This window comes from Cygnus atratus, chromosome 15 (genome assembly GCF_013377495.2).
Source record: "Cygnus atratus isolate AKBS03 ecotype Queensland, Australia chromosome 15, CAtr_DNAZoo_HiC_assembly, whole genome shotgun sequence".
Taxonomy (NCBI): Eukaryota; Metazoa; Chordata; class Aves; order Anseriformes; family Anatidae; genus Cygnus; species Cygnus atratus.
In genome coordinates this window covers 5386337-5406440 of record NC_066376.1, presented here as the reverse complement: position 1 = coordinate 5406440, position 20104 = coordinate 5386337, and the positions used below count along the sequence as shown (strand labels likewise).

The 20104-nt window shown below is 42.9% G+C and overlaps 1 protein-coding gene across 1 annotated transcript in view; it reads right to left on the bottom strand.

Moving 5' to 3' along the window:
- MAD1L1 (mitotic arrest deficient 1 like 1) overlaps window positions 1–20104 on the bottom strand; it is a 355426-nt gene that overhangs the window by 179613 nt on the left and 155709 nt on the right. The window contains exon 13 of the mRNA XM_035549239.2: window positions 4351–4407. Coding sequence (XP_035405132.1) covers window positions 4351–4407 — 57 coding nt within the window. The remainder of the gene's footprint in view (window positions 1–4350; window positions 4408–20104) is intronic.

Here is a 20104-nt window from a genome sequence, read left to right as displayed (position 1 = left end):
GCAGCCAGGTCCCAACTATATCAGGCACAGTGTTCTCTGAGCTGATTTCTTCCTTGTATCCTCCTTACTGTCTTCATTACTCCTCCTGATAAACATCAATGTAGCTAGTCGCTGACATTTAAGTTAATCCCAAACATTACGGTTTCATCGGACTGAACACATGATTTTGCTCCTTAACTATTCCTGACCTGCTGCCCTTAAATAAAGGTTTCCTGTTCTTTGCAGAGGGTTAGCAAATACATTTGCTTAAGGCAAGAGGAACTCATTATTGTCATTTCAAGGTGTCTATTTCTTCTGTAAGGACATTCATTTTATGCCATTCATTTTGCGATCACTATGTCCTTGGGCTTCAAATCTTCTTTACCTCCCACCCTGCTGAACAATTCTTCTGATTCTTATATCCATCCTTCTTAATCTGCTGAAGGATGAAATATAATTTGGTCCAATAAGGAGTCTAGATTTCAGAGCCCACACGGGCCAAGCTGTCTTCGGAAGAAGAAAGCCAAAGATACCCAGAGCACCTCAGGGCAGTGAAAATACAGGTGATTCTTTTCTTTTCTTTTCTTTTCTTTTCTAAATACCAGGCTCACTTCCCTCAGGGATTAATGGTGGAAAAAAGTCTTGACACGAATGCCTCCTGCTACAGAACCAGACTGAAGGGAAGTGTAAGATCAAGGATCACAGCTGTTGCCTGGGTGGCAAGCTTGAGCCAAACTATTTTGTCTTCTCTATGTAGGGATAAGAAAAATGCAAATGAAAATTAGAAAGAAGTATCTTCTGCTTCCCTCCATCAGGGAAAGAAAGAATAATATGAAACAATCAGGAAAGCATTCTCCATAAATAATACTTAGGTGTGAGTGAAGCTAGCCCTTAGCCCTATGCCACAAGCATTAAACTAACATACCATAAGTAGAAAGATCCTGGGACCACAAAACAGGCAGCCATAGGTGCAAACACTACGAGCCGTCTCCTGGCACATCCTGCAAGTAAAGACGTTTGAACGCTACCCTTGATAAAGGAAACTTCCAGTGCTGATAAAATTGTCAGAAAAGTGCTCATAAATACACAAAAATTGTAGGAAAGAAGCGTGCTTAGGGCACAACAACACAACAACAACAAAAACATTATTTCAGCAAAGAAGAAAGGAAACAGAACACTCACAAAAGTGGGGGAAAATTAAGTCATCTGAGCAGACTGGTGACTCTGATATGTACCATCTCTCAGAAGACTGCGCAGGTACTGTTTCCTTCTAACAAGAAGGCATTCAACGTTGGAATAAAGCAAAATAAATAACTGAAGGGTTAGAGGGAGAGAAAAATCAAAGTTTCATTGTTATAATTACACAGCACAACGATAAGGGTAATTTTTCTTAAATCAAAAAAGAAATTCTAGGTTCAAGTTCCCTGAAGGATATAAAATATTAGAGGACTTTTTATGGTTGTAATCACAAACTCATTTCTCCAGCCACTACTGGCCATGTCTAATTAGGGTAAAGTATGTTAATGATACAGCGGCACAGCCCACAGACGTCTTCAGTCGCAATATTAATTGCATTTAAGGAAAGAAGCATGAATTGTGCTTATACAAGCTAATTAGTATGGGTTTGCTAATTAATACTGGAAAGTCAAACTGCCTTTGTCTTGTCAACTGCAATTAGCTGAAGACATTTACATTTCTTTTTTTTTCTTCCTTCTCACAGTCAGCTCACTTTTAGCTGACAAGCAATGAAACGGTGTGCTGCAGCACTGAGTGGCAGCGAGTGCTGCAAGCCTGTCCTGCTCTCCTCTAGGAAGACCTCGTGCCTTGGGCTAGCACAGGTTTGTCTCCTGTTGTCCCATGGGCACAATTCTCTGAAACAGGGCCCTCTCCAACCAAGGGCACAAATGCAGATGCCATCTTGTGAGGCCACAATCCTAACAGATTTATCCCACAGATATTTCACTTCTAAATATTGCTATGTGAAGAATGATTTACCAGGGCATCTGAGATGCTCCCCGCTGCATACAAGAAGCCCCAACAAACCCATTGATGAGATCCGACCAGCTAGTTCCCTAGCCCTAGAGCACGTTAATTCATTTCCAGTGCTCTGGGGAAGGTAGGAAAGCCATCAGCACTCTTCAGGGTGGCAGCAGAGATGTCACCTCTACAGAGGTTTATCCCAGAAGTAGCCCGAAGACCCATCAGACTGTACGATAGCACCTGACAGGTGTTTATTCCTTTTCACTTAGAGCCATAAGCCTGTTTGTAGAACGGCTGATGAAAAGCAATATCCACATCTGTCAGCACCCAGAGCAGGAAGAGCTTTTCTGCACCCTCCCAGCCGCGGCGGCTTAACTTCAAACCAGCAAGAAATGGATCACAGGTGAAAAATTGGGAGAGGAATGAAAAGGAAGGAGAGCCGCCAGGAATCCAAATCAGGCAAACAAGTGCTGAAGTGCCAACTTTAGTCTGAAAATAAGGCCATCCAGGTGAGACACTGATCTAGACAGAGGAAAAAAAAAAAAAAAACAACAATAACAAGGAAAGAACTTTTTGTTCAATGGCAGGGAGGAGAGCGAGGCTGCTGGTATAATTGCAGGAGGGTAATGGAATGGCCCCAACCAAAGGGGACAGACCTCTGCCACCCCTCACACTGCAGAAGAGGAGAAGTGACACATTTTCCCTACCAGGGAGGTTTCACTGGGGGATGGAGGAGAACCATCTAGCACCAGTGAAAAGAAGGAGCTATCTACTGTCATTTTTTTCCCCCTAAAGGGAAAAAGAGGAAAAGCAATCTCCCTCTGTTTGAAAATATTTTCTTGTCTTTACTGAACAAAATTCAAAACGCTGAATAAAGCCCACATCTCAAAATCTGCAAACCATAGTCTAGAGCACCGCAGAATACAGCCTGTTCGTGTGAGATTGATGTAAGCCTTCCAATGAAGATCTGCAGTTTTCCACCGAGTAACCCTTGGGAATAGGCACTGAACACTGACTGCTTCTTTATCCTCTGCTGATGGATGATGCACAACACCAATTAATGCTTTAACACTGCAAGTTCCAGTTTCTCCAGCTCTCTGCTAGCTTGTTTAATACGACAAGCTTTTGAAGGCAAACAAGTAACTCAAACCCAAGGCTTAATGAGCCAAAAAGAAAAATTTTGAAATGCTTTAAAAAAATGAGCATCACAACATTTAAAACATAACAGCAAATTTATCCTCTGATATGTCCAGAGAGCACAATACAAAGTTGATTGTATAGCATTTAAAACTGTAACAAGGCAGTATGTAACGAGATCGGATAGTAAATACGATTAATTCTGTTTTCTGTGGACATATCACACATCACCACAGAAAGTAACTGAGCATACAAAAATGTTTGTCCACAATGCAAGACCACCCCAGAACCAGAGTCAATTAACTCTCTCATTAATGCAAATCTGCTGTTGAAACTACTTGGGGGACCACAGACAAAGTAAAAAAAAGAAACTATCAGATGTATGGCACCTTATTAATAGAACAACAAGGGCACACCAGTTCTGACCTTCAGCGCCTTAGCAGAGGTAAGCAGAAGACTAAAGTCTAGCGTTAGCACTGTTGTTTAACATTTGGTTTCCAGAGCAAAAATCTGTTTAGCGCTTACTTACTAGCCATGGTGTATGCCCACCCTTTAATTAGTAACAAAATTAACCCAATGTAAAATATATTTAGAGAATGAGTGTCTACATCTTGGATACTGCTCACATTTTTCTTGTGACTGGAAAAGTTGCAGGAATCCTGCAACTCACCCATCAGCAAAAACATTGGTTCACAAAACAGTTTAATGCTGACACCTCAGTTTAATGCTGAATATGAAGAATCATATACAAGTCATGAAACAACATATAAACCTCCCTACTGCCTGGTTTTGTGGCTTCTATTACTTTTGGTCCTTGAGGGAACTGCCAATAAAAAAGACAAAACCAGCAGAAAATTAACAGGCATTATAAAATACTAGTTTGCAGTAATTGCTGCATCTCATCTGCTTGTCCTTTGCACACTTGAGACTGAATCAAAGGCCCCCAAAGTAAGCAGTTAATTCAGTACGAAATTAAATGCTTCCTTCTGATCAAGAACTGGTTACAAAAAACAAACAAACAAAAAAAGGCAAATTGCCAAAAAAAAAAGAGGATGGCAGATCACTAGATCTCATCCAATGCTTGTTCCAGATAACCGCAGAGACAAACAATGCCAAGACTAGCAAGAGTGATACAAACTTTTAAAGTGTTTATTTTATTGTTCAGAGCTGAATATTTGGAACTGATCCATTGTTCAAAGGCACTGAACTTTGCATATGTTACTGTAAAACATTTAAAAAAAAATGAACACTTACCATCTCTGCTCTTTGTTTGTGATTCCCCACTTCTTCCAGAACTTGACACAGCTGAGCCTTCAAGACAAAATAAATAAATAAATAAATAAACAGAAAATGAAGTCTGGGACATATTTCAGAATTTGAATATGACTACATTCCTTTCCCCCCGCCCCCAAACCATAAAAGCAGCAACATGATTTTCACCGCACTGAAAACACTGAAAAGGAATTTTAAGTGCTGGGTCTTGTTATGCCCTATGAGCAACCCATTACATGAGACAATCCTGTCCCAAAGAGCCTGTGGTCTACACACACAAGAAAGAACAGGTTTATTGTAAAGAGGAGAGCCACTGGGTCAGAAATCCCAAATTTCAGTCTGATGGTCCAGTAAGAGAACTGTGCTTCCTCTCTATTCCTCTTGAAGTTGTGGAGAATGGTCTAAAACCCATCTAATTCTTTCTCCTATGCTTAATTTTAGAGAAAGAAGATGCTTGCCCAAAACTCCTGACAGGAGAGGGAGTGTGAAGGGAACTTCAAAGAAAATGTTTTGTTGAGGTTTTGGGGCGTGTGGCTGATTTTAGCAGTCTCTGCAATTGTGGTAGAATACCAAGAAAAGCCTCTCTGCAACATAACCCTACTGAATTCCTGTGAGAAAGACTCAACGCAAAGTGTTTTTGTTTGTTTGTTTAAGAGAAAGTTTGAAATTGAAAGAACCTCAAACCAGAGTGGAAACACCTTATGTTACCCTTTCATAATTTCTGGAGAAATGGGAACCTGACTCAGAAGAGCTTTCACAGAGTTTTGTTTATGAGAAAGAATTAAAAAAAACACACAAGCATTTTGGAGATGGTTAAGAGAAGGCACATTTACTACTTGAGTGCAATTTCCTCCCGTCTTCTATTTCACAACACTTTGCTAGCCTGCAATCAGCCTTTCTCTAGTTAGCAGAAAGCCCAGAAAATAGACACAACTATGACAGAGAAACTAATTTAAACAATGTAAACAAACACAATAAGAACTAAAAAAAAAAAAAAAAAAGCTTCCTGCAAACTAATTCACATAATTTCAAGCAGATATTCATTAAAACCCTTCAGAGCCCCTCTAACAATCTCTCTCCGCACATGAAATGGGTCTTTTGAGTACTACTTCCAAACCAGAAGCAAACAGCAAGCAGTTTATTACAATGGAAAGGAAAACATTAAGCTTTGGAGGCCAACGGCACTGAAATGCAAGCAAACAAAAAATTAGAGTCTTAGGGTTCAGCACAGCGTAAGTTTAATTTCGCAAACAAACAACCAAACAGTTCAAAACCTCCCCGTCCCCAGAGCTCAGTGCAAACAGAAAAAGTTACCGATTCTTGCTGTGTAGGGCCTGGGATGATGTGACATTATTTAAGGAACAGACACTCAAATAGGAGGAAAAGGGTTTTAATACAAGTCTGGGACCTGGCACAAGGAAATGAGACACACTCATTAAACACCGCAGGAGATGCCAGTCCCAACCAAACACTGAGTGCACGTACAAGCAAGTAAGAAGAAAAACTCAAATTATCACCAAGTTTGATGCTGAAACATCAAGTAACTAGAAATTTGCAGACAGCTAGGAAAGCCTTTTTTCCCCACTAATATTTAATCAGGTAGAATTACACCAGCGTTAGAATTAGAAAACATCCCCTCAGAGGTGTTATTTACAGGAGATGCTGGCGTAGCCTTTGCAAAACACCCCAAGACTGACAGAATATTTTTGATTAAAATAAAAATCTTGACTTCTCTGTATTTTTATTAGCCTTATCTATATGAAGATGTATATGACCTTTGAATGGGAACTACTATCCTGAAGCAGATGCAAAGGGCTGTGAAGAATTATGTATTTGCCTACCGTAGCTACCACTCCTAAATTTGTGGGTTAATTTTCTATTCAATCTCCTGTTAGACAGTACAGAGTTCTACAGAATCGAGGTGTAATTTAGGCTGGAAGAGGCCAGGTCGATCCTCTGCTTGGAGCAGGGTCAGCTACACCAGGATGCTCAGGGTTCTCGATCAGCTCAGTTCTGCCTTTCTCCAAGGAAGCAAATTCCAAAGCATCTCTGAGCAACCTGTTCAGAGCTTGGATCACCTTCACAGAGGAAATATTTTTCTTTAAAATATCAAGACAATAGCACCCTAGGAACCCATTTAACTAGATAGCATAAGAATGTCTGAAAGTACAAGGTGTTGATAAAATCCATGGGAAAAAAAGGACAGAAAAAAGCCTTGTATATTTTACTTCAGGAAGAGGCTGCAAAATCTTTTGGGCAGGAAAGAAATAATACAAAGGGATGAGAGAAATGAGAAATGCAAGCAGGAAATAGTCCATAATTTAACTTAAATATAATATGTCTCAGGGAAAATAACCAAATACAAACCTGTCAAGCTGTTACGCCAACAGAGACCTAGAGGCAAACCTGGACAGCAAGTCCAAAACTGCAGCTTGCTAATGGCAGATCAATATGATTTGGAGAAGCAATCAGATAAGAATTAAATCACAGAGTAGGTTTTCTTCATTGCATTTATTTCTAGGCAGCTCATCTCAAAGGGAAAAGTAGCTGAACTAGTGAGAATTCAGAGAACAGCAACTAAGCTTACTAGATTGCTAGAAGAAATGATTTATGAAGATTAAAAGATTCTTAAATGTATGGTTTGACTACAACTCTCACAGAAGAGCAAAAGGGACATATTTAATGCCTTGTGAGCCATTACAATGTGACCCACAGCTGCAGAGGAGGAGGCTCCTCCAGCACAGCTGAGCCTGGCCGAGGCACTCACAGCCCCACGCAGGAACCCCGCCAGCACAGCAGCTCGCGCCCCGGGGCTGGAAGCACTGGGGTCCCCTGCACCTGCTCCTGCCTGCCTGTGAAACAGATGATCTGAATGCTTTATCACATCCAGTTTGTAAACATTAGCCCTACCCCGGACTTTTTATTAGCTTAAATCAAATATTGAACCTAGCTCAGCTGTTAGAGGACAGCTGCTTGCAAAGTGATTCACTGCCATATTCCTACTAGGCCACAAGAAAATACAACCTAATCACCAGCAGCATGACAGATGCACGCATTTTTAATTATGAAGAAGAAATTAGGCTCTGAACTTCTCCCCACACCTCACTTAATCAGAGTGCCTTGGAGGAGCTGCCAGCCACCACGGCACTTTAAGGATGGGGCTGCAGAGGGCTCTGGCACGGCGCAGGACGATGTGCTGAGCCCCGGCACCGCTGGGCGGCCTTGGAAGGACCTGAAAGAAATATTGCTATATTGCTTCTTGTAATTTATCTTTCCAGGAACGAACTGGTGGATTTCTCAGTTCAATCCTCTCTGCCCACTTGCAGCCAGTGAACGCATGAGCAATGAGCTTGAGGCGCTGCAGGTGGGCAGGGAGGGAGCCGGCACGCGAGGGTCCTTCACTCCCGGGCAGGTGGGGAGCATTCTCTGCAGCAGATGCTGGCGCAGTTTGCCAGGCCCATCTCTGAGCTGTGTGCTGGCAAACGCAATGGCCTACGTACACGTGGCTCCACTCTGTTTTACCTGCTTTTAGCTTGAACACGTTCACCTTGGTCTCTCAGGAGTCTCTCAGTAGGAAAAACTTGTGTTGCATTTTCAGGATATGCATAGAAGTCATTTTAAAGCTCCAAGGAATTTCATATTACTTAATACACATGTTAAATTCCCACGGATCACTGAGCTCAAGCATTAAGAAATCTGATAAGCAAACAGATACCGAGTTTAAGAATCAGATATACAAATACATGTAAAGGACGATTTGCCCACAGAAGGCAGCACAAACAGGTAAAGAAAATCAAATAAGTAGCATAAGCAGAAAAAAAAATCCTCTGAAGTATTCAGTCAATTACTTTAAGCCTCCAAAAAAACAGGGTTTGTCAATTCAAAACATTCATCTTACATGACAACACAGTCTAATCTACTGTCAGTGCTGCTGTCATCCTCAAAAGAGAGCGGCAGGGAAGGAAAGATAACCTGTGCTCCTGCCTTGCCAGGATACAGCAGCTGGGGCTGGAAGGAGCAGGAACAGTTTCCAAGGAGAGGAACTGATTCAGCTCCCAAGGAGACATTTCTGAATTGCTTAGCTTGCTTCCCTTCATCAATAATTAATCCCCTATACCTTCCAATTGTAGCTCTTTCCACTGTATTTCACACTTCCAATGTAAATACAAACACAGGAAAACAGCAGGTGTGCAGGAGGGAAGCAAAGGGGTCGGGAGCAGTGCTCTTCCAGCTCTGGTGATGCTGAGGGAGGCTGGTCGGAGAGGGTCTTGGGGATGAAACCAAAGCAAACCGGCGATCCCAATGCAGGTGGTAGCAGCATCAGCAGCCCCACGCCCTCCTCAGGGGGCTGAACGTGAGCCAACTGCCCTGGCCCACAGGCAAGCAGCTCGGATGTGGGACTCACTTGTCAGAAAAAATGAGCTGCTCAGTCTCTAATGAGTGGTCGTTCTCTCCGCAACAATACCCGCCGCTCTACAAGCAATTAGCAAATCGAAGCGCTCTCTTTGTGGACCTGCATTAATGTACTCCTCTATGCTGCACATTAAATAGCTCATAGGTATGGCACAGCACAGTAGCAGCAACAACCAAAGACACAAAATTAAAGCTTGCTTCAAAGAGTTATGGGAGCAAAATTATGTGTGCTGCATGCAGGGAATAAATCAAAACAACCTTCATTGCGAAACATCATTTTAGTCTTCTGCTTTCATCAGAAACCATGATTATCTTAACAGCCACACCAAGACAATGCAGGTACTTTGCAAGGGAGAGAAACACGCAGCACTTTCAGTGCCTCAAATTAAAACCAGTCATTTTTATTCTTTCCCACGAGGGTGAAATGCCTGTGAATATACACGGCCGCCTATTCCCGGGCCGTGCTTGCACAGCTATAAATCCAAAGTGCGGGTCCCCAGAAGGGAAGGCACGTGCTGGGAGGGCAGGCACAGCGGCACGGGGGGGAGAGGAGGAGGGTCACAGCCTGGCAGAGCCATACCGCAGCTGCAAAGCATGGCATTTTTACAGCCTGCCAAAGCCCAAGCTATCCTTAGCAGTATTTGATATGCAACAGTTGTGTGCAAATTCAAGTCAAGTGTGATGACTGGCAAATTTAGGTATAATGTTAATTAATAGCTATTTCAGATTAATTACCTCCTAAGATAAATTCTTGCCTCTCCTCTTCAACAAAGTTAGCACACAAATTTACAAGGATGTATCTGCTTCCAATCACAGAAATACGGAACCGTATACGTCCCAACATGCCCAATAACCGCTTCAGTTTCCTTGTGCTGGCTACCCCACCCCCGTTCCCTGGGTAATTTCACAATAACTTACGAAATCTAATCACCTACAAAGAAGATATAAGATGAAGCTCCTCTGCTCAAGCTAGATGGCCTTAGTGTATGGCTAGTGTGAGGTGACCTACAACATGGTCCAAGCCAGCAAATCTTATCTGAAGGCATAAGCTGGGGAAGGAGGGGAAAAAAAAGCACATCACCACCTCTTTCCATCTGATTCAGGAGATGCAGGTAGAATACTATACATCAAAGCTGCAGCTGAAATGCAGAAGGAAACCCCAAAACATGGCTGCACCCCCAGGATGACTCTGATAAGGAAAGCACTGATCGTAACGCTCAGAATTCAATCACAAATTTAAAAACATATAGCTCTGTGCACTGCACTTACAAATTACATGGAACAATAGAGGGATGTCATGAAAACACTTTGAAGAGATGGTTGGAATCACTAATTCTCTCACTAGAGACACACAGATATGTTACAAGATTCTGGCTTGTAGTGAAAACAGGAGGAAAACTTTGATTTCAGAAAAAAAAAGCCACAGACAGCTTACTCATGGGGGTGGCAGACTGTGACAGAAGTAACTCAGCCACTTGCAGTCAGACTTCAGTTTATTTGCATACTGCGAACCTGCATATTAAAACATTGTGAGAGCTGAAATGAAATTTTCATTAGTGTTCAATCTGAAATCTTACCCATGGGATTCAACTTCCAACAGTTAAGGCGTGCATTTGCCTGTTTTTACTTTAAAGCTATCTGTTCGTTTATATCACGCTAGCCAATACCTTCCGCCTTCAACCCATTAGCACACCATTACTGCAGATTGGTAGCAGTACAGTATTGTTTTAGCAGCTCTAAAGTGCACTCCAAAATTACACTGGGTTAAATGGTCATTTCTAATTTAAACCACTATTTTGATGCTTTGTAGGAGAATTTACTGACCTTTCGCAAAATTGCATCATTTGAGATCACAATCAGTAGGACAGTTTTGTATCAGACATTGCTAAATAACGCCTTGCTGCTTTAGGGATTCAGTTCAGCTGTTCTCAAGAAAATTCTCCTGCTTTTAAAATCAAATGCACATCCTATATAAAGTGGGAAATAACAGCTACAAATAACCATTGGTATTGTCCCAGAAGCCTCACAGCCACCATGTTATTTTACAGGAGCTGGACTGGAGGTAGGTGGCAGCAGTCAGTCTAGGGCAAAGGTGGAGGGGAAAATTCCCCAATGACTTTTGAAAGCTTTTCATAAATTTAGTATACAATGAAGTGACAATGAGTTTTAGAAAAGTTGCAAAGGCAAAACAGAGACCGTTACTTACTGACGTAATTTATCTCATATGGATAGGCTTAGAGCACAACAAAAAGTAGGTGTCTCAGGCCACTGCTTATATGCTTTTTGATGTGATTTAGTTGTTCTTAATTTACCCCAAGCAAGGACATAAAACACACGAAATTGGAATGCCTGTAAGAAGATGTCCCTGTATCTCCAAGGACTTGTGCTCCTGGGCATCGGATCGCAAACTGCAACACCCAGGGACCAAAGGCTACTGCTCTGTGCAGAGCAGTGAAGGGTGATTTCCATCAAAAAAGCAAGAGCTGCTGTCTATCTGAGAACCAGTTGCCTACTAGATTGGATGTGCAGCAGTGAAATGCCGCCCCCAAGTGAGAGACAAAAAGCAGCTGGTGAACAAAATGAAGTATGAATAAAGCAAAGACTCTAGGGTGCTACACAAAAAACGATACTGCAAATTGAAAAAGTGCTGAAGTCATAGTTATAATTACTGAAGATACAGGGAAAACATCTGCAAGATATGAGCTCCTGTCAAACACGCTATCAAGATTTACTGGACAAAGAGATAATAACCAAATCTTTCTCTTGCTCTAAAGTCCCAAGGACAGACCAATACCTCTTCTTCTGTTTTGTTTGGAGAGGGACAGTCACTTAGTAACATCGGGAATTCTCGACAGGAGGTTTATTATAATGAAATCACACCAAATTCTCACTGGTTGAGCTATGAGAAAGGGGTGCAAACAAAGCCACTGTGAAACAACTGATGCAAGATACAATGCCAAGCAAAAAAATACCCAGATTTTTATTCCTGGCAAGTCACTCCACCTACCTCAAAGTAAGCTGCATAGCTCTGCAGCAGAGACCTGGCTTTTGTTCTCGCTCTGCCTAACAATTGCTGGGACGCCTGGGGCAAATTGCTAAACTCTCCAAAATTCCTTTCACACTCACCCCCCAATGCAAAGATAATATTCACTCTGTAAAACCATCCAGTATCTTTGGCCAGAAAGTACTCTCTGAGTTCAAGGTGCTATCATTGACACAGAACACACAGGATGGTCCACACCACTCAGGCAGCAAAAGGATTAAGCACCACATTAAGAGCACAACTCAGCACCTCCACGTCCAGAGGTGGCGGTACCCAAATCTCCCTGATCCTCAAAGCAAAGGTGACCTTCACAACTGCAATAAAATACAGAACTCAAAGAAATATCCTGAACTTCTCAAAATCCACTCCATCAACACTGTTCACATAATCTCCCAGGCAGACACCATTGGTTAAGGAACACAGTACCAAAGCAAGCTGGGGAAATGGCAAAATGACATTATATTCAGGAAGGGATGAGTCCCCGGAGACCAGAGCATCCTACGCCAGACAGAAACACTTACAGGAAAGCAGGTAGGTGCAGGTAGGGAGGAAAATAAGGAGCTCAGGTGTTACTAGATTTTTCATGTGTCAAGAAGTCAGGTTTGCAAACATTTCTAAACAGCAGCATGCATTTGTTGATTTTACTCTGTGAACTGCAACAGAGGTTGAGGCAAGACTCATGTGCAACAGCTGAGCAACTCCTTTCCTCCTGGCTTTCCTTGGCGTTTTCACTCAGCACCTTCCTAAGGCAGAACACAGAGACCAAAAGATTAACAAAGCTCTGCTGGAATATAATACATATTTGCGATAGGTCTGCTTTTCTCCATCCTAATCAAACGGTGCTGCAGCCCCTAGGGAGAGAACACATTGCCAAACAAAAATGTGAGCATGCAGCTGCTTCCTCAACAGCAAAGGGCAGCCTGACTGATGAAACTCTGCCAAGCCAATTGCTTCCAGCACTCCGCAGTCAGCCAGCAGAGCATCTCCTGGACGCACACCGGTGACTCCCAGATGCTGATGGACTCTCCAAAGGAATCATTCCGCATCACTGGAACACCCATCAGAGAAGCCTCTGCCACTAATATTCTCCTTGTAGGCTCACAAATATTCCTACCTCAGAGAAGCAGCTGAGTACGCAATCTTCGCACGGAGTCCCTTCTCTTTTGCTGCTCCCCTAGCAACGTTTTTAACCCAAGAGTAGAAAGATAACCTGGCATAAAATCTCTCTCTCTCAGGGATGACCACAAATCTCTTGCCAGAAGTAAGCCAGATTATTCATATATTAGCGTAACAAAACAGCATTAGGTGAGCATCAGGCCATTCCACAGGGATAAAAAGGAATACAAATCCTTTGGAGAACACTGAACAGAATTAATTTTACTGTGCGGTAATCAAATCTCTAAAGCTGGAATGGGGGGATCCCAGCGCCAGATTCTGAAATGAATGTAGGGTCTCTGGGAATCAGTCTCACCATCACTGTTCCAGTGATCTTCAAAACAGGTACTGTAAGTCATTCCGGGATCCAGCGAGCGCAATGTTTTCTTCAGGTTGCATCAGCCCTTCCTGAACTGGGACGCTGTGCTAGAGACTACAAGCAGGAAACACAGGAGCTAACGGGGATGTAATCCCCTGCTATCAGCTGTAATGACAAAGGTGGCTGGGGAAGGGGTAACAGTTGTTTGTGTATTTGTTTGTAATTTTCTGGCAAAGTTCCAATGACAGCTTCTTTTTGTCCTTCTTTAGATTACCAGCAGAATGATTTCAGGCTTCAAAACCCCTATCCTAATGAAAGCAAACATTAGCACACGCCAAATCAAAGAGAATCTCATAGACTAGAAGTGGTAGCAAGATGACTGCCAACATCTCTACCAAATCGTGAAATCTTCTGCCAGTCATCCTACATGGTACATTTTTTCCAGCGCCACCTCCCTGAATCTAGGCTCTCCCTCCCTCTGTCAGTTGCCTCCAGCTAGGTTTGACAGCTAGGGAAAAAGAAATGACATTTAGTTGATGAAGTCTGTAAATTAGCCAACAAAAATGTTCACTCTTATCCATTCATCAGAAAAAATGGTGGAATTACATATCTCCACCTAAAAAAGCCCTTCTAATTTCAGCCTGATGAGTCAGCACTGCTGTATCTCATCACTAAGAATGATTCATTGTCAGTGCACTTCTCAAAGTCAAGAATAAGGGTATTCACCCCAATTCACTGTCATCTCCTAACTACTCTGAATCCAGGCACTGTGTTTGCATACAGTATTGTTACAATGATTTATGTGATTGTGTCACTTTTAATTTCAATGTATAAAGAGATATTGTCAGTCCATCAACACAACCCAGCATTCTCTTTTCAGGGGCTGACAACTGAATACCTGGACAATCCTCTTGCTTGCCAAGAAGGAGAGGTCTCTGCACCACCATAGCCTAGAGGTGGCAATGCTTCTGGAGACATGTGGGTGGCCAGTATCATTTGAGAGAAACATTAATAACCGCTTATGAGTTATAAGAGGGTTTTGTGCATGGATTAGACCCCAGCCTGAAGGTCTGTACCTGGAGGAAACAGTGTCCAAACTAAAAAGCAGCACAGTTGTTTTATAGTCTCCTAATATCACAGCCACTTTAGCTGCGACAAATCTTTTAACTATTAAAAGAAGGCTACTGAACAACTCGTACTGATCACAGCACCCCTAAGCACTGAATGGCAGCACCTTCCTCCAAGCTGCCCGAGGCTGTTTGGCAGCTGGCAATGCAGAGTGTAGGTCCCAAAAAGATGTCTCTTACGATGTGTATGTGCCATGGGCCTGTTCCCAACCACTTCTCACTGCTAATCCATGCAACATGCTCCCAGCAGCACCCCTCAGACATGCAGCACACTTCCCAACACAACCACTGTGAGATTCCCAGCCAGCAACCACCACCAAGGAAGCGAGGATCCACGTTAAAAACTTTGTTTTCTTCTGGGTTAATTTTAACTTAGTTTGATGTCATCCTGGTTCTCTGTACTACTGCACAGGTTGTGCTAGCTCAAATGAAGGTCAGGGAAAGGTTTAAGGCAGCACAGCCCTTGAAAGAAAGGCTTGTGAAATTACAGCCAGCATATTTTTGGCATCCAGCAGAATCGTGGGTAAAGTGCCTAAATCTCAGAGGGTCTCACACAAATTTGAAACACTCTTGAAAGTTGCTAGGAAACAACATTCACCCTCCAGACAGGGTTGTGCAATGTTTGCTCTGACGAAGCAATGCTTGTATTACCTTTGCTGTGTTTGTTTAGGACCTGTCTCCTCTGCTGCGAGAGTATTTCCAGTCTCTAGTCCGGGCGCGTAGCTGGGTTTTGCTTAATAAGGTAGACATTACACTTTAAAGGTAGCACTTGTAATTAGCAGAAGCACGCTGCTCAATTCCTGTTCCAGACAGGGTTTTCCAAATGTCACAGTGTGCTTAGCACAGCTGATCTGCTCTGACGGCTGCTCTAAATGCGACTGACCTAGGAGGGCACAGAGTAAGAATCAAGTCATATCACAGGAGGTGAGATTAAAAAATGAATAGCATAATTCTCTGCTTTTGTCCTGCATGTTGATTTTCATGGGTTGTCTGTACAGCACTGTCAGCAAGGTAAGTTTACTAGAGAGATTCTCCTTTTCAAAGCAGAAGCTATACTCACACTTGGAGGCCAAGCAGGAATTTCTCTTGGAATTTTATACGTGGTCTCTGGGTCAGCCCAACAGAAGAAACTGCCTTCTCCTGGTTGTCCTGCCAGGCTACCATGGCACAAAAATACAGAGCATTGAGGGGAGTAAAAAAAAAATAAAGAAATAAAATCAAAAAAGTTTTAAAAGCTAGCACTGGTACTGGCTGCTAAAACTATTTTACAGAGGCTCTGACAAATCCAGCACCCTTCAGAGACTCAACTGAAAACAGTATTTGCTTTCTAAATTTATTTTAGAAAAGCAAAAACAACCTTAGTGATTACCAGTAACACACAGCATTAAAAAAAACTCTCAATTCCCAGCAAATACCTACCCACAACGAGCCCCTACCCTTGCAGAAGAACATTAGTGCTTGTGTCTCCAGGTACTGCATGAATCAGTGGTTTCCAGCCTCCTTGCAAAAAAAAACTTCACTTCAAAAAACCCAGTAACAGCCCGTACCTCAGCATGTCTCATGGACTCAGCAAAAGTCCAGCCGAGCTTATTAATGTAGGTGTCATGCAACATCTCACCTGCGGTGTGCTTGTGCCTCACCCACAACTCCTGCCTCGCTGTTTGGGATACGCCAGTACAAACTTACTACACTTCTCCAGAAGACACCGCAGATGATTAGCACCAACCCTGTTCAACAAAAGGACAAACCAAAGCACAAGGATCATGCGTCCTCTGCAAGGCTACAGAAGCAATCGCAATTTACAATTATAATATTGTACTGCATCATTGTTGTTCTACAAGCAGGACAGGATTTAGTGGCAGAATTTGCCTAAGGTCGTGTGACTGTTAGGGCAAAAAAAAAAAAGCGGGTTAACAGTATTTCTACCAAGAGACAGTCCTTCCATTGAAAAAGTAAAAAAAAAAAAAAAAAAAAAAATCCCTCCAAGATGAAAACTAGAAGGAAAATTTGTGTGAAATACATTTTTACCACCCTCAGATAAAATCAGGCATGCTTGCACACCGTTGGTCATGCTCCCCTAAACCTCCCTGAATAGGAGCAAAACCTTTCCACTTTTATTCAAGAATATATTCAAAGTAAACAAATCCCAAAGGGATTTAAGCACAGTACAAAAGCTTCAGCAAAAATCATTGGAAAAAAAAGCAAACCAACTAAAAGGATCCTCTCTTGGCACACTCTTGAAAGAAGGATTCACTACATTTCTAATTGACTGCCACCATGGCTTAAATGAATGATCCATAAATAGGCAGCAAATTCAAAGCAAGCATTTGAAGGAAACAGCAAGTTTTTGGGTTGTTTTTCTTGTTATTGCTTAATCAGTTGTTGGAAAGGGGGTGGTTAACAAGGTAGGACAAATGTGGTTAAAAGATAAAGAAACAGAAAAGGATGGGGCGTGGGAGGGAGGGATATAAGCACATGATGAAGTTCAAATGTATGAAGTGGACAAATCCATTTCTGACTCTAGCTTTCCAGAGGGCTGAAGGATAGGAGGAGCCGCGCACAACTGTCAGAGCATCAGTTAGGAGCTGTGCTACTCTCAAGGTAAGCAGGGACAGAAAGAAAAAGAGGTACCAGGCAGCATCCACCGCATGCACAATGCGATAGCCAGCTGCGGTGCTGGCTTGGGTGCAGAAGTTTGTTCGGCTGCGGTTACAGAAGCAGCGCTCAGGGTGGGTGCTGTGATGGACCCGCTTTCTGCAGGCAGGCTGAGGCTGGTAGAAAAGTCATGAGTAGACAGGAAAAATATGCTTGTGACTCAGGAATGAGAATGCCCTGAAGATCCCCTCAACTCTGAGAAGGCTTTTGTGTTATCACTAAATTCTTATCTGAAAACTCAAGCTTCTGTGGGCCACCTCAGACTAATTTCCAGTCTTTTCTTCATAATGGGTCCCATACACCATTAAGTGCACTCATTAAAGTAAAGCACTGGAAGTGTTCATGCAGCTGGCTTGTGGTAAGGGTCATCCAAAACAGGAGTGGAATCAAAGTGTTAAAGTTAAGTAACCATCCGCATCGTAAGAGAAGTGAAAATACTTGAACAACAAAGCTGGAGGAATGTGAGTCATTCCCAGAGAGAATCTGGCTTCTGGAAAGCATTTGCGGGAAAATTTCTAATAAACTCCATTTTATTAGACTGAGTAACTGTTTCTCGAAATAACTGCAATTTTTATTCCATGGCTCTTGTTGCATCCTGTCCACTCACTCTCTCTTTCCCCACATCTAGTCCGAATGCCCACAACATTCCCAGTCTTCGGTTTTCCAGCATCCATCAAAGCAGCCAACTCAATTATCCTTTTTAATTACACCTCTTAATCCTGTGATCCTTCTTTCAAAGCCCAAAAGGGACTCTCGCAGAATCCAAGGAGCAGAAGACCTTCTGGTTTCTTTTTCCAAGGTGTTTGGCTACCTGCACAGCCCTTTGTGACTCCTGGGAAGTCCTTCCTCGCACCTCCAGGGCAGATCCTGCCCGGCACACGGTGCTTGCCCACAGCAGCCCAGGAACAGCCCCTAGCCTTCTCTGTGGGACAGAGGCCTGCCCCATGCCACCTCTGTACAGATTTACAAAAAAAAAAGTCACCTGCAACAATGGGAATAAAAGACTAAACAAACCACCCTTGCATAGCACAGGTGTGATGTATATTCTGGGCTTGCCAACCATCGGTTTAATTTACATTGTAAAAACTCGCGTGAGTTACTGTGAAGGGAAAGTGCAGGATTAACCAATCTGGGCTGAAGTCCCTTGTTTATCCAATAAAATAGACACAGCAAAAGGAAGAGAAGTGCGTATTTCCTTGTGTTGCCCCATCAGTGTTTCTCAATTTTCATCTGAAAGCATTAACTCCAGAGGGAGCACTGCAATTTTATCCTAACCACGGTCCGTTCAGCCCTTGGCCCTTCTGCTGAGACCGCCAACAAAGATGCCAGACAGGATGGTATTTTTGAGATGCGAGTGTTTATCTTCTCTGAGCGAACCAAACAGCAACTCATTTCAGGAAAGCAATCCAGCAACTCACAATCGCTTCTCGCTCCAGCAAATGCAGACTGACAAGGCAAAAGGTGAAACAGCCTGATGGTCCCATTAGAAACCCTTGAGTTTCCTCGCTCCTGAATGTCTGTCTAGCAAAGCCGTGCTGTAAAGTATAAAAGATCTCCATTTGGCAAGGCAAGGAATGAATTCAGAACAAATGCCAAGATAATCTCAGCTGTTAGCTCCCACCACAAAGGTACAAGATGTACTGAATTGGGTGCTCTGCGGCTGGGAGCCGTGCTTCAGAGCCACAGGCACGCTCGCAGGCGGAGGGGCATTGCGCGGGATGCGGTTAGTGCACGCACCTAACGCTGCAGGTGGAATTAAATCAAGCAGCAGCACCAGGGTACGGCAACACAGGGCATGGCAGATGTAAATATTTGTAAATATTCTGTATATATATAAATATCTGTAAATATTCTTCTGTAAATATTTGCGGATAAGAACTGGGAACAGTTTGGGGTTTTATCCTTTGGTTCACGCTTAAATTTTCTTTCTTCTTAACCAAGCAGATAAAGAGCTAGGAGGTTTCACCTTTGCCTGCGTGTCAGGAGGGCTGACATCAGGGCATCACCAGCCTGTTTGTCCATCATGGGCTGACAGATGCCAAAACTGCTCTCAATTCATTCTTTGTCAAAGAGAGGTTAAATATAATGTACACTTGTTGTAGGAATGGCTGCATTTGTGCTGCGCAGCAGCTCCCAGATGGTCACGAAGACTTGAGAGTGACCTCTTGGCTCTCAGCTCCCCTCTGCTGTTCAGAAACAAGAGCTTTATCCAAAGAGCAAGCAGAATGCAGAAGAAACTAGTCTCAGCAACGATTACAATAACATAATCTGTAAAGGGCTGATGGGCTGTAGAAGCCAGCTACAAGGAATTTGAGTTTTCTCTGGCCTAAATAAAAAGGTGCTCATTATCTGAAGAGAAAATGTCACTTATGAACGATAAGGTCATGCTGCACCGTGACGATAAACATCGTTTCTCTATATAGCTGTGATAGTCTCATCTACTGTCTTCGGAAACGTACATAAACAACAAAGCAATAAGACAACTGTAGAATTAGCTTGGGATGCTACGTTGTTTTAAGAGCATAAAGCAGGTCATCTGGACCTCTTTAGACATGCCTTCCTGAACTAGCACCAGGAACACCTACGTATATACACCTACACCGTGCTCTTTTGGTAACAATAACCAATAAATAAAGCCCAACACCTTCCAACAAGCTTGGTATCAGGTATGCTGGAAGAATTTAAGACCAATCACATGTCTTATATTGCTGTAAACATGCACAGGAATTACATACATCTGCACTGGTGGTTCTGTGCTCGGAGACCCCCAGGCAGCCTACGCCAACCACTTTGAGCAACTTACTTTAAATAAATACCACACATAATGGTAACAGCTTCCCTCTTTTCCAGAGTTCTGCATGCTGATCTCTGAGCGCATGGAGGAGACAAAGCCATCCCCGCCTAACAGAAACGGCAGTGTCAGAGCCCTGGGGCCTCCAGCCACATGTGGCAAAGCTCATCGGTTTGTGGTCTCTCTACCACTAGGCCAGGTCCCAGCTCTGCCCTGCACAGCCTGGACTTTAA